Genomic DNA, 15,699 nt, shown 5'->3' with positions numbered 1-15,699 from the left:
CTTAGTTCAAGGTTTATTATACTTGTCAAGAAGGCGGGGGGGGAAAAAAAACCCCAGTGAGAAATTTGACAGACCGATGGCAACCACACAGACTGCACCTCCAGCAGCTCCCATTTGTCAAAGTTGCACCCATTGATAAAGTCAGAATGAGGACAATATTTCAGACGGCTCATTTTTTCATTGCACTTCAACATAATACATCAAGACACAAAAAAATTAATATGCTGCAAACTGTAATAGAGAAAATTTGACAAACTGGCAGGTTTTATTTTTATGGAATAGTTATGAAATGCTGTATCTTAAGCAAAGATCAAAATTTCATGATAAGGTTCCTGTTCGCTTTTCTGATGTGTGGGTGTGCACATATATAAAGTGAGACTAATGCATTAAGGAACTCTGGTTAAGAACAAAGACAGTATTAGGGAATAACTTGGATAGAAGTATGGCTTTCTAAGTGCAGACTTTAAAACTCCTACCTCTCTGCAGATTCATCTGAATTTTCTTCTGTGATCATCTGCAACTCCTGTGTGGTTTTACTTGAATCTTCTTTGACACAATTTTCCTCTGTGCTTGTTTTGGGAATATCCTCATTTGATCGAAGCTGTTCTATGAGATTTTGGTGATGCCAGGTTTGAATAGATCGGTGGTGCACTGGCGTTGGACCTGGCACGGGTGCCAGTATATTGTGGTGGACGGGACTGCTGTTTTTCTTCAGCCCATTTCTGTCCCGAGAGTGGTTCTTCAACCTGTTCTGAACCGGTGTCCCTCTGTGCTCATATCCTTCCTGCTGATGGCAGCCCCCCGTGCCTGTGGAGCCTTGCGAGGGGTGACTGAACCACCTCCAGCGGAGCCTCAGGATCTGCTTCACATCAAACTCCTTCTTTCCAGATACTGACATTTTTTTTCAGGGGAAAAAAAAAAAAGAAAGACAAAAGCCTATTCTTTTAGAAAGGAAATGGATTCTTTGTTATCTCTTGTGTTTCAACTCCTCTTCTTAAGAAAAGACAACAAAAGAACAAATACCGGTAGCTCTCTCCCTCTCTCTTCTGATTAATATACTGCAAGCTCTTCAAGCCGATGCTAAGCTGCTGCTAACTGTATAGGTGGGAATCCATACTGACAGGATGATGAGGTCAGACCTTAAACAAGTAAATCAGCTTAGCACAGGAAAGCAGCAACCATAACACTACCCAGCTGCTAGGCTTACACACTCACAGCACTATAGCACAGCTCTCTAATATATAACCTAGCCTCACATGATCCTAAGGGATCCTAAGCTGCAACTTAAGATGCAGGAAAGCACGTACAAATAAAGTGACAAGACTTTCTATCTCACGAGGTTTTCCATCAAGCCTGCTAATAAGCAATGCTGCATTTCACAGAAGATTTATAGAGAATTCTTTTATAGTCGTCTTACGCAGGTTTTTGGTAACGATTCACTGTGAAACTGTCCTGCAGTTCATGTGTTTCCTTAAGGGGTTTGCATTTGTTTATCTTGCTGGGTAAAATTCCTACAAATGGCCTCAGTGTGGTAGCACTTACCTAGAGAGGCAGCATTTGAATACATTGTGCAGAACTGTATGTATTTTCTCACCCACAGATAGATTTCTCGATATAATTACAGAGGTATGAGAACAGAGGGAGGGAGCTCATGAAAATCAGAGATGTGCTCCCTGAATGACTGTATCTGTGGAAAACACACTGTTTCCTGGCTAAGTGCCTGTGTAAACACCCTTTGCCATCCTGCTCTTAATTTCTCACGGATGGCGAAACGAGTGTGATTTTTATTTTTTTTTTTAGAAAACACCTTTCTTTTGATAGTGTACACTGTAAGATGCTTTCAGCAGATTTAGTACATGATATATATTCATTCCCATCCATTTGTTAATAGGCAGGACTGTGAGAACTGATCCCTGTTTTCAAATAACGTACACAGAGTATTTTCACATGCAAATTGGAATTAATTCAATGGACTGGATTTTTTTTTATGTTATATCCTCCACAGTTTGCTATTGATGATCTATACAACTGTAAACAGTGTGCAGAAATAAAAAAATCTGTAACACAGAGTCAGGAAAACAGGATTCAGAACTAAAGGTGGGTACCCCTCTCCAGCACATCTTCTTACATGTCCTCTTCAGCCCTTCCCGTATTAACTTCCTTTTTCTCTGTGTTATGATTTTTTTTCTTCATTTTTTTTAAACTCTACTGATGGGAGTTCAAACACTAAAATCTGCGTGCTTTTCTCTTTTTTTTGGCTGCATATAATGCAAACAGAGAAATGTGAAGTAGAGTTTTGAAAAGAAAAAGCAAAATGAGAGGATAGGACTAAGGAATTACCAGCCTTTACGCTGGGCTGTCAGGCTCCTATCCTATTCATGGTATTCAAGCAAACAATATGCAGTATCAGGGACTGGATTCATGTGAGAGAAATTACAGGACAAGTGTAGAACAGTAAAATAGTTGCAGGATATTGTACTATTTAGATACATAGAGGAAAAGAAGAGACTTTGTACAAAAGAAAACCTATGAGAAAGAGTTGGCCACAAAAGGCAGAAAGGAGAACACTGAGGAAAGAGGATATTTGACAGACCTCGCCAATGCATCTTTGTTGCTATATAGAACATTGAGGCTGAGCTATTGCAATCAAATGTACAATAACATGTGATTTTGATAGTAGGGTAAGTGTCCATGACAGACAGAACAAGAAAAAATTTGATTGCAGAGAAGAATCCTTTCTTATATGAAAAAATAAACTATTTGTGGGAGCTAAAATACAAGCCCCGGCAAGCTTTCCTGCAGTGCTTTGGCATAGTTGCTCCCACCGCTGACCCCAGCCCTCTGCTGTGGGTTACTGTTCTCGCAGCAGTTGTCAGAACTCGCATGTGCCTTGGCTGCTGCAGTTAAAAGTCACAACTGAACATCCAGCAAAGGCTGGCTTACGCTCAGACACCAGGCTCGAGGTGCTCAGCAGCTCCAAGGCAAGAACCATTCTGCTCTGCTGCTGTTCTTCCTGGTGCTGTGATTTACGCAACAGCAAAGACTACCACGTTGTCACTTATGGACATCTCAAATGGGTTCAAATCCCCTATAAAAGTGTAAATACTTGATTTAACAATACTTCACTAAGACAAACTGTGTTCTGCAATATTTACTTGAGAATGAAATGAAAGAAGGATTTCTGTGTTAGAATACCAGGAACATATTTTGAAAAGACTTCATTTTATGTCCTATAGGAATGGATAGAAACTATAGAAGACCTGTGCAACTTCTAAGGAGTCGTATTAAGAACAAGGTATATCAGGGCCTGTTTGTGAGTTTAATAGGAGGGTTCAACTGGAGCATGTCAAGAATATAAGCTAATAAAAAAGCTATTCCCAAACTTCAGGGATTTTAAAGAATTTATAGGGAGTGAACGGATAAATGAAAATGCTGGTCATTGAATAAGAGAGATTATTATATGTCCAGAAGGCAGTGTAAGATGTTTTCTTACTTTAATGATCACCTTGTACAACAATCTGAAATTTTGTGGAGACACAAACGTTTCAGGTATTTTTTCTTGCATTACAACTATAGAATACTTCGTTTAATGTTTCTCAACTTTTCAGTTTCAGCATCCACACCTATGGATGTTACTCTTTTCAATTTCATAAAAGTAATGAGACTTAGTGGTATCTATGTGTATTCCTCAGGATTACCTACGTGGCAATCTGAGATCTATTTTAAGGAGGCTGTCTCTATATACCAAGTTAATAAAATAATTTATGATTAAATCTTGTAGAGGTGGACAGAGAACATGGTTTCTCACTACTATCTTAATCAGGTCATTGAGCTATCTCAGCAGCTCTGTCAGTTCCTCTTAGCAACAGCTCTGAAACATTTAATCCATATTTTTTCACCATGTCACAAAGCTTCTGTTGATTTTCTTTCCTTAAATCCCTTCTGCAGAAGTCATCCTTTACTCCAAGAGATCATCAAAAGCATATTCCTTGAATTTTACTTGAGAATGTACAAACAGTATTTCTGTTTGTGAACTACTCTGTTTCCTACTAACTCAGCACATGTTTTGGCAGATGTAAAGTGTATCTAGCTAAAATTAAAATAGTGAAACTGGACATTTGCTGAAGAGACTCTCTTGCTCAAAAAGTCGGCTTGAGTCAGCATGGAACATGTTTCAGGTAGGGCATAAGTAGATTATTTTTCACACAGCTTGTTACCATTCTGGCTAAAATTTCAGTGTGCTGTACTAGGACAGCATAAGTGATTTGATAATCCAAAACTTCAGGCCTGAAATGATCAGAAGCAGGTATGTGTCATAAAGCTGCACCATGTTTATACGTATATATGCCACGTAACTGCTTTTAATCATTTAGATCTATCTTCTGGTGAGAAAACTAAGTTCCCTTGAAAACTAATACAATGTGAATGTTTACTTGTTGATGATTTCTTTATAAATCTCTATCATTTTTAGGTGTATCTCTGACTGGGTTCAAACTTCTAAATGTGAAAAGCTGTACGATTTTTTCTGTTTTTACTATTCCTAATTTAATACATTTGGTTTCATTTAGATCAATATCCACCATAATAGCATTATTTTCCCCCTCACAGTCAGAAGTCTCCAAACAGGATTTTCTAGGGCTGTAGCAAGTCTAGCCAGGGCCACCAAGAGCATAGGATGGATAAGAGGCAGCTGCTAGAATATGATTTGTTCAACCTTATGCAGAAAAGGCTCAGGGACATCTTATTGCTGCCTTCCGGTACCTAATGGGAGAGTACAGAGAAGACAGAGCCAGGCTGTTTTAGAGGTGCCCAGTGACAGGACTAAAGGCAACAGGCACATGGTGGAACATGGGAACACCTGGTTAGATATGAGAAAAACTTTCTCCCCACGAGCAGGTGGGAAGAGGTTGCCAAGAGAAGCTGTGGCATCTCCTTCCTCAGAGAACATCAGATCCTAAATGGACTTGGTCCTGGGTAACTGCTCTGGCTGGACTTTGAGCAGGTGGTCAGCCTAGATGAGCTCCAGAGGTCCCTTCCAACCTCTTATTCTGTGACTGTGTGACATGCCAGGGAGCGTTTGAGACAGTTATCTAATGGCTACAGTAGAGCCAAGGAAAACTAATGTGGTTGTCAGTTATGAAAAAGAGATCCATTTCTAGAAATCTCAACTCCGGTTTGGTAGCAAAACAGCTAAGTATCACTGCCTGCAGTTGTGGGGATTTCTAATTGTTCATCCCATAGGAGACTTGCTAGTAGTTTGAGGAAAAAGAATTCCTTTTTCTCTGAAAAACCTCTATTGCATTCAGTGGGCATAAGCTTTGGGGGAAGATCTTTGATCGGGTTAGGAAATCGCACTAAATATGATGGTAGACTGGCATCTAGCAGGACATTGGGCATCATTTTAAAAGGTTTGTATAAACATGCTGAACTTCCAGATAATTTGAAAGGTCTGTATTAATAGTAAGAGTCTAAATAGGTGGTTATAATAATTTTACGATTACAAGTGTAAATATCTAATATGACATTTGAATTAGCAAATTATAAAATCACTTTTGTCATAAACTACCTATAAAAAGAAACTGAGAATTTTCTTTCTGTCAGAAATCATGTTTTAAATAGGCTTCAAAATCGACTTTTAGCTACAGCTGGCTCCCATGTTCATCTGCCACCAAAATATTTTATAGAAAGGAGTTTTCTAATGCATTTCAAAATGTCTGGATTTTCTGGTTAATAACTTAGTAAATTTTTTTTTTTTGAGAATTTAAGCAAGTGGAATATATTCAGGTAGTTATGTATGTTTATTCTCCTTTCAAAAGAGACATAGGAAGTGATTTCTTACTCTTTTTCTGTTTGCCCTGAGCTGGTAGTACACTTAATGGCTTTAAGCTGAAGGAGGGTAAGTTTAGATTATATGTTAGGAAGAAATTCTTCCCTGCAAGGGTGGTGAGGCCCTGGCACAGGTTGCCCAGAGAAGCTGTGGCTGCCCCTGGATCCCTGGCAGTGTTCAAGGCCAAGTTGGATGGGGCTTTGGGCAACCTGGTCTGGTGGAGGGTGTCCCTGCCATGGCAGGGGGGTGGAACTGGATGGGCTTTAAGGTCCCTTCCAACCCAAACCATTCTGTGATTCTATGTAAGCCTCTTAGAAAAAATACCTCCACAAGGCTAGCAAAGAATAATAAAAAGGAATCATCTAACCTTGTAGAATAATTCAAGAAAGATACCATCTGCAGACTCTGAAGTCAGGAATATTGCAAGGACTAGGTTACTAGCAAGAGCTAATGAAGTAGACATTTGCTGGATGTGAGGCAGACCAGAAAAAATGAGGAGTTTTTATTAGATACAAGTCAAGGATAGCTTTGGACTAGAGGTCTTCAATGCCAAAATTACTGACCCAAACAGGAAAAAATCTGCATAAGCTGGATGACACAATCAAAAAAGCAAACTAAGCACAGAAAGTTAAGAATGTTTGCTTGTATTTTTTGAGATATTTGATGTCTATTCTGACATTACATTTTTAAAACAGTCAATTACAAGCTCGTATCAACACTGTATACTCTACAGTGCTTGCATTTGGGGAAAACAGCATAATAAGATCTACATATGTGCAGATTGTTGGTAACTAAAGTCCTATGTGAAAAAGCTGCACGCTCTCTACCCAAGCACTGTATTCTACAGGGTCTTCAGTTTGTGTACTCAGCCTGTGTATTTACACTGCATATGAAGCCAGATAAAGAGAACAAGAAGTTGAATATTTTTATTACACTGTTTTGAAAATAGTGCTTCCAGAGAACTCCCATTAGTCCATCCTTTCTAAAAGAGATATGCCAGGAAACATCTGCATAGCACAGCACTAGCGTTAACAGAAGTCAAAGTTAAATGGAAAGGAACATGACAAACCCAAAAACAAACAGCTATATATAAAATCTGCAGGAAAGTTCAACTTCTGTTTAAAAGCAAACTTTGAATCCCAGCAAACACTGATTGTCTTCAACTGATTTGTTACTTCTGATACTTCCTACTAAAGGAGGCAGTAGAGATGATCCACTTAAGGGAAAGCGTTGACACATTCAAACGCAATTGCTTCCTCAAATAACTGGAAACTGTACTACAGATTGCAACCCACCTACAAAGCTGTATGCCAAAAGTGGAAGAAATCGCAACATTTCTACATGATCCAAGGAAAAAGAATGTGAGAAGTAAGCCTGCTATAAGTAAGTCTGATTAAGATGCTGCTAAACAGGAAGAACATTGTCACCTTCAAAATGAAACCAGAATATTAGAATGAAATAAGAAATAGCAAATATCCACTTTACAGCTAACAGGGAAGGATGTCCCATGAACAAGGACTTGGAAGTGGTGACACTGGTGCAGCAAAAGTAAACTTAAATGCATGACTCGAAAAGAAACTCCTGTCACAGGTCAAGAACAAGGTACAAAAGAAAGGAAAAACATGGATAGATGCAAAGTATAAAAGTATTTCTTACTGATTTTTATAATATTTTGTAAAATTTGAGAAGTTTTTCTTGATTTCTTTTTTCTGTTGTGCTCAAGAAAAGGCAATTGTTACGTTAATTACTTCATTATGTACTCGTAAAATCAAGTATCACAATACAACATCTTAAAATGGAAGAGGCAGAAAAACTTCATAATAATTATGAATTTATTGAGTGTGGAATCTCACCATTTATATGGTCTTCTGTATACAAAAATATTAAATCAATTGCCCAAGCTAACAAGTCTTTTCAACCCATTAAAATATACCTATTCTTTTCTGTCAGGAACTGAGGCACATGAGAGAAAGAAGATAATTGCCAACAGATTTGAATAATGAAGAATGGTGCCAAAGGGTTAAGGCCAGGATTTTGCACAATTATTACTTATTCTGGATGCCTTGTTTTAGAGATCTGAGCAGCAGAAACATAGGACTTTCCAAAGCCCAGTTATTTAAGTGCTATTATGTTGAACAGTTAAATATACTGTTCAGTTTAGAAAATCTTGTCTAACTTTTCCCTAAAGGTTTACTACAGACCAGCTGACCTCCAGAAGTCCCGTCCAACCTCATCCATCCTGTGATTTTGCGATTCTTACCCTGTCCAACAGTAACAAGGAAAACGGTCCTGTAAACACACTGCTAGGTTGCAGCTTCCATCTTTTCCGTCTGCAGGTATGTGGTACAGCTGTAACACAGCCCTTCTGCGAAGTCATTTCCCCTCTGCTGAAGCAGTGGCTGTTCTAAATCTCTGCCAGCTGGTATGAGAGTTTGAAACGAGGTGTGCTGGAGGCAGTTTTCTGTCTTTTTCTGACTGTTTTTCAGTCTTCAGAAGCCAGCTCCTTCCCTGGCTACTTCTGAAGACTGCAGACTTTCCTGATATAGCGCATGTATAAACTCATGGAATTTTTATGAAGAGAAATTATATAGAACTACTACTCTTCTAGAAAATCTGCCCCTTACGAAGAGTAACACTCCCAACTATCAAAAAGGATTAGCAGAGCGATCTGTAGTTTTGCATGTACAAATGGTGCTTTGCAAACCATAATATATAGAGTAGAAAACTAATAGGTGCATTTTGACTTTCTAAAACCCCGTTTCTAAGAAAGCATTTTTCCAGGTTAAACAAGCAACTTTTGTTTTAAAATAAACTTAAATATATCAAGGTGAAAAAATCCTTATGAAATTTCCAAGGTGACATTTCAAACTTAATATTGATTTTCTTTGGAGAGATAAAATTACATTTTTAGGAAATGTTTTGTTCTGCATGTCTCAGAAACAGGTGTTTTACTGTATGACTAGGTAAAAATTTCTATTGTTCTGTTTTCAATTTTCACTAATTAAGTATGAGCAAGACTTTGTAGTCTGCAGAGATACTAACCTAAATTTAATTATTTAAGGGTATTGTTTGTCTGGCCGGTTAAGTCTTTGCTTTTAAGTTCTGCCAGCAATTTAAATGAATTATATTATTTTATTGATCTTCGTTGAAGGAAAATAAGACTTAGCCCTATCTTAGACCTATCTATAATTGGAAAAACTATTCAAAACATAAAAATTTTCTTCTATGCCAAATCAAAACTGTTGAATACAGAACTAATCATTGTATTTGTAATAGAAAAATCTTAAACTGGATTTCAAAAAAGAAGGAGAAGACATGAGGGGAAACTAATTTTTTACAATTAGTTTCCTACTGCCAGTAAGTATGGTCATTTACCAACTGAGAACACAATGTAAAAAGACATTGTGACATATGTGCTGTTACCAGTCAGTGGGAAGCTCAGATATAAATATGACATGCACCATTTATGGCTTCAAGATCAACAACCTACTAATTGATCTGTCACTTCATAGACAGTCAATATAAACTATATACATTAAAACTAATGTTGACAGTGTTACTGTATGCTAAGCAAGGTCCTAAATGAAAAAAGAACAGGATCTTGACAATCAAAATTCGTTATAATTAGCATAAAGCTGATACAAATGTATCAAAATATAGCTACTGCAAATAATGTAAGGATAATCTCTCTCAAGGAACCGAGGAGGTAGTAAAAGCCATCATCAGTAATCCAAGTTCAGTTCAGAAGTCTCTCTTCTTTTTGGTCAGAGGATTCAATAAAATTATTCTATATTATTCTAATATCAATTTTATATGTGTAGAATATAATATCACATGCAATATTCTAAATCCTTCATCTCAAAAGATTTCAAGCAAGTAGCTTTATTCATTTGAATCTCTCACTAGTTACTACCTGTTTCAGTATAACTTCTAGCATTAGTCTGCTACTAATAGGCTGCTTTCTGGAAGAACTCAGTGTCTTGAAAGTTCATCTCTTTAAGTTGTAACGCTTCTTTCTCAAACTCATTTTTTCTTATTACAAACATTACCACAAGCTTGACCTGCAAATGTAGTTTGTGTAAGATGTCTTGTTGCCTCTATTGACCTCTAAAATAAACCAAATAAAACCAAATAAAACCAACCCTTCCTGCTACTTAGTAGTTAATAAGAGCCCATCAAAGGAATGTGTTGACATCACTAAAATCTCCATATAACATGCCACATCTTTGTAGTGCGAGAAGACAGCATGTTTTTGTTTTCAGTATAACTGATTTAGTATTTTATATGTTGTTTTCTGGAAACTTCACAGAGTACTTGGGAAAATGTCTTGTGTTTTAGAAATGCAGGAAACATCCCTTTTCCCCTGTTAACTCCAAGTAGCACAGAAATGTCACACCTCCTAGAAACAAGTGCAAAGTTGAATCCTACTGTATCTACTGTTGAGCCAGAAAGGGTCTGTCGGGTTTTGGGGTTTTTTTATTTTTCAATTGCACTTTTGTTTGTTTGCTTATTCTTGAAGTATCCTACTAGTTCAAGTACTCCAGAACAAATTATTTTCGTTCTTTTCTCCTGGTCCTTAATTATCCTCTGCAAGAGTATTTTTTATAGAGTTTGAAGTAAGGTAAGCCTTTCTATTGTAAGAAAACAGATCTGAACAGGTTATTGGCAGGATGCATGCATGAATTAACTTGTTAGTCCCATATTGCAATAACCTTGAACACTAGGTAGGTGGCTATGCTCTAAATATAGTTTGTCTTCATTACTGTTCATGTAAAAAAAAAAATATCCTAACCAAGCAATTTGAAATTTAGCTATAGGCTGTGAAATACAAAGTGTTGTATGTTTTAATTCTGTTTTACTGAGAGATGACATTCTCCTTCTTGATAGTACTGTTGCCAATTTACAAAAGCAGTTATTACAAACAGAAACTGAAGCAAATGCAAGTATGTCTGCATTGTTTCTTCATTAGATGCCATCAACTTATCTCTGCACTGCTTTTTCATTTACTTATAATCTTCAATCAAAAGGGAAAACAATTACCTACACAACATGATTGTGAAAATGTGGTGTTTAGAGCTATGGGGATATTCTAAACAGTACCATTTACAGTTTTTATGTAAATCTATAATAAGCTGTATCACAGAAAAGCATATCCTTACCTTTTTTTCCTAGTGTCATAGAATAATTCTGGTTGAAAGGGATCTCAGGAGCTCTCTGTCCCAACTTCCTGATCAACACAGGACCAGGTATGAGGTCGGAGCAGGTTACTCAAGGTTTTATCTACTTTTGTCTTGAAAATCTCTGGGATGGAGACATCAGAACACTTCTGGGAAACCCGCTTCAATGCTTGACTCTCCTAAGAGTGGAAAAGCTTTTTTATAATGGGTCTGAACCTCCCTTGTTTTAATTTATGCCCACTGCCTGATGTCTTTCCTCCTCCTGCCATGCTCTCTGAAGAGCCTAGCCCAGTCTTCTTGATGACCTTCCTGTAGGCACTGGGAGGCTGCTGAAACTGTCTCTTCTCCAGGCTGAACAAGCTGGGTTCCCTCAGCCTTTACTCTTTGGGCAAATGCTTCAGCCCCCAACCATCTTGATGACCCTCTGCTGAACTCACTTCGGTTTATCAATTTCTTGTGCTGTTGGGGGGTGGTGGGGTGTGCGATACTCAGCAGTATTCCATATGTGGTCTAATCGGTGCCGAGTAATAGATGGCTACTACTCTACCTAGTAAGTAGTAGAATGGTAGATGCAACTTTTGATTTCATTTATTACATGTACCAACTGTATCAAAACAAGCATTGATTCTTAGCGTATGATGACATATATCCCATAATTGTAAAAGGACCATGATAGTTATGTTCATGTAGAAAATACTTGAATTTTCTGCTTATTCACTGATAATAGCAACCCTTGTTTATCCACCAATTATTATCATTGGATATTAAAGAGTAGGGAAAGGATCTGGCATACCCTCAACAAAACCTGGTATTTAGATTTGACACTTGTCAGTATAGGTGTCTATCACATGCCGTCTCAAAGCCTTGACAGAATAAGGACTTACGCCCAAGGTCAGTCTTGTCTGGTAAGTTTTTGAATGTGACTCTTGTCCATTGTCTCTTAAAAAGTGGTAAGTGCTGCCTTTAATTTCAAGAGAGGGAGGCCCTTGAGGCAGTTGTATTTTTGTGCATTGTAGAATATAATGATTCTTAGCTGCATTTAGTTTTTAATCCCACAAATGTCTTCTGAGGCTCATGAAAGGTGCTATATATGTCAATAAAAAATCCTTAGAACATGTGGCCATGCATCTCCTCTGAATCACTGACATCAGAGGTTACAGACGTCTTCGATTATTCATGGAAAAATGACCTGCCTTGGGGGAGGTGTTTGAGAGGTTTGAGGCAGTCACTTCAAGTCTTTCTCCTTAATGACTTATCTAATGTGCAGTACACATATTGATTTGAACACAGATATGTACTCGAGTTCACACAAGCTGGCTTGTTGTATCTAGAAGTGTGGAAACAGGCATTCTGGTATACCATCTGGTTTACCTTTAGATTAACACAGGGAAACACGCAATTTTTTACAAGTAAGGCAGATAAGTTTGAGGCTGTTACTGTTGGGCTTTTGTAGCATAATGATCCATCAACCTTTTTTCCACCTTCAGTTTCCCTCCCAGTTGTCATCAGTTTTCCTACCAGTTTTCCCAGATGTTTGATCTCTCCTTTGCGATGCCATAAGAATGCAAGGGACAGAATACTTTTTAAAATCATAAGATTACAAGCATCCCAGTCAAAGGTCATCTGAAAAAGTGCTGTAAACCAATACCGTTGTCAGCAAACTGTCCCCCAGCATCCTAACACCATCCTTTTGGTCATGTCACCTGTAGAAGCACACAATAACTCAGTTTTTACTTTGATAAAAAGCCATACAGATCCACATCGCAATATTATTGTTGTTCAGCCTGGCTTTAGCTGTTGTCAGCTTCCAAGATGCCTTGAGGCTGCACTTTTACTATGTGATGTCAGCCCAGAATATAAAAACACAAAACCACATTTAAACCATCCAAGTCCTGTCCTTGTCATGAAAAACACTTTGGTTCTGTCATGTTTGCAATTTTTAGAATAGAGAGGCTCAGTATCTATTTTTTGGTGTGTAAGAAATTTTTAGTCAATGCTTTCATATTTTCTGGGGAAAAACCATAGATGTTGTATATAATGAGTACTGTATCATAAGATGAAAACTGGAGAATGGATAGTAAAATATAGTATGTTTTATCTTCATATGTATTCATTAATAATAAAAAGGTACTAAACCACACAGTGATCAAATTTGCAAGTGGTAGCAAATTTCAGGAAGAGAAGAATAACATGAAACTTCCAGAAAGCATAGATTACTGAATGTAACATACAATATTCTGAGGCAAAGCCTATTAATGACAGATTCTCAAAGGAAGAAAGAAATACAGCCTGCTGAAAGAGAAACAGAAGAACAGAACCCAACATATTTAATCTGATTATTTAGCATAAAATGGGTGGAAAATCCAGTTGCAGACTAGGACAGGGGTGTGATGGCGCATAGCAGCTCTTGATGTAGTGTAGATTATGCTGTCTTAATTTTTTTCAAAACTTCATCAATAGTCTTATTTGATCCAGTCCCATATCTCTCAATCTTGAACATGCATTTCACTGTGACTTGTGCCATCCCAAACAGCAATGATGTGAGAGGATTTTCTGTAGGTGTAACAATCAGAGTTTCTGTATTAAAGGCTGTAGGCAAGCAGTCCTTAAGTCAAAAATGTTAATTCCATTTTAAGTTTCCAGCTCAGTTTGGGGTGTTTGAGTGAGATGCAGATAGTCTATCGTGCATGTCTGGAAGACAGCAACTCTGCATTCCTGTATTGGTCAGCAGGAATTTCTGGTGCTTCTGTGGTCACGTCAGGTAGCACCATTTCCTGCAAGGTCCGTTGTTGAACTGTGGAAATAGATGCAGAACAGAAATACCCCATCATTGATGGATATATGTGTACTGATGAGATTTGGCAATGGACAGTAGCCCTTTTCTCGTTGATTAAGGAAAATATTTGCAGCTGCATACATTAACAGTAGAAATTCTTGAGATAGCAGAGAGAGTGCTGTTGTAATAAATTAAGTCATATTTCAAATACACTACCAGAGAGCTGTTCTAGAAGAAATTAAGCCTAGCAAGCCTCCTGAAATTGGACTTCTGCTGAAATAAATTGGTAATATCTAACTAATATAGTTTAGCATATGTCACAAACGAGAGAGATGCTCTTGGTTGATTATGTCAATTTAAAAGGCTGTTTACATCAAATCATTCTGAGGTCTCAGTTTTAACATCAGGCGTCATAAGGTACTTTTACTTTGCTTTAAACATACTTTAAGGTGCTTGATACAGTTGGAGTGACAGTGTTTGGCATTTTGGCTTACTGAGTTTCCTAAATTAAGTTGCTGGTACTACCTCTTGTTAGTGAGTAGCTGATGGCTTTACACTTTCTTGATACAGTAAACGTTTAGGAATACTAGATGCTATCACTATGTTAATGTAAAATACAATTGACTTTAAAGAATGTGGTGGCATTAATGTGGAATTAATAATTACAGGAAAAATATACCTACCAAATTCCACTACTCTAAAATACAAGATTCAGCTAACTATTGAAACATACAGATGATTATTTTTTTTTAATGCTTGATTTTGTAACTTTATGTTTCATGTTAATGAAAATGTTATGGGAGAAACCAGTGGGAAAAGAAAAGCTATTTGCCTCTCCTCGCTTAATAACTCCTCCTGCTGATCCATTTTGGTATTTTTTTTCCCCCCTCTGAAATTGCTTTCTGTATGCTGGAACACACTTCATTGTTCTTCTGCCTGACAGAGTCTAATCGTTCTGGCTTGCAGACCTCTCACTTCCATAACAACGAGTACTTGCCACTGAAAAGGCATCGCTGTATTACCTGGACATATAGTCCTCTTTGAAATAACACATATTTTATCCTCTAAAGGAAACAATACAGAAATTCTAAAAATCCATTGTGTGATTCACATCATTTATATATTAGGATCTTTAATCACAGGCTTTTCACAGATTTAGTAGAGTCCAAGAGGCTTTAATAAAAAGGTGCCGATTACTCTGCCATTTTTTTTACATCGCTATAAGAATTATTTTCTTTCTGCAACAACCTGCAAAATTACAGTTGCCTTTTCATCTAACGCTAAAGTGAGAGATTCTTTAAGTATCTTATTTTTGTCTTATTTGGACCCTGCCAGGCCCCTGCAGGTGGAGGCAGCTACCCGGACAAAGGCAGGGCTGGATCCGCGGGCTGGCGGAGGCCTCTGTGTCACTTGTCTGGGTGTTTTCAGTCTGTTTGAGAGGGTCCAAGCAGCTGCGGGACCCCCGTCCCCCCGGCTGGGCCTGAGGCGGCCCTGTGGGGACAGGCCTGTGCGGTGGCACACCCGGGTGGGGAAGGGCCTTGCCAAGCCCTGATGGCGCCGGGGAGCAATGTGGGGAGCCTGGGAGAGGTGGCAGAGAGAAACCCGGTGGGGAGGGTGAAAGGGAGAACTTCAGGGTTTTTTCAGTCCCTGAAATAACTACAATAGTTGGAGCACAAGGCAGGGCAGGAGGGAAAGCGCTGCTGTGCAGTAACCCTGCCGAGAAGTGACTCTTCAGCGTTTGGGTCAGTGCGACTCCTGTGATGGGAGTTGTTTGGAGGCAAACACAGTCAGAAAAGATTTTAGGGTCTTCACCATTAAGAACATTCCCTATCAGGAGCCCAAATGTGGTAGAAATGCAGCAGCCCTGTTAGTTTTTTGCCTTTTGCAGCAGGTGTGTAATGGCCTCGCTCCTCCACCAC

The 15,699-nt window shown here is 38.3% G+C and overlaps 1 protein-coding gene across 2 annotated transcripts in view; it reads right to left on the bottom strand.

Moving 5' to 3' along the window:
- Positions 1–15,699, bottom strand: part of KLHL4 (kelch like family member 4) — an 88,188-nt gene that overhangs the window by 42,283 nt on the left and 30,206 nt on the right. Inside the window, exon 1 of one of the 2 annotated variants that reach the window (XM_010301821.2) lies at positions 477–1,478. The exons of the other annotated variant lie outside the window; for it this stretch is intronic. Coding sequence (XP_010300123.2) covers positions 477–898 — 422 coding nt within the window. The 5' untranslated portion in view covers positions 899–1,478. Of the gene's footprint in view, positions 1–476; positions 1,479–15,699 lie in introns of those variants that run through there. 2 annotated transcript variants of the gene reach the window in all.

The sequence above is a fragment of the Balearica regulorum genome, chromosome 11 (genome assembly GCF_011004875.1).
Source record: "Balearica regulorum gibbericeps isolate bBalReg1 chromosome 11, bBalReg1.pri, whole genome shotgun sequence".
NCBI classification, from domain to species: domain Eukaryota; kingdom Metazoa; phylum Chordata; class Aves; order Gruiformes; family Gruidae; genus Balearica; species Balearica regulorum.
This window is presented reverse-complemented; position numbering and strand designations above follow the sequence as displayed.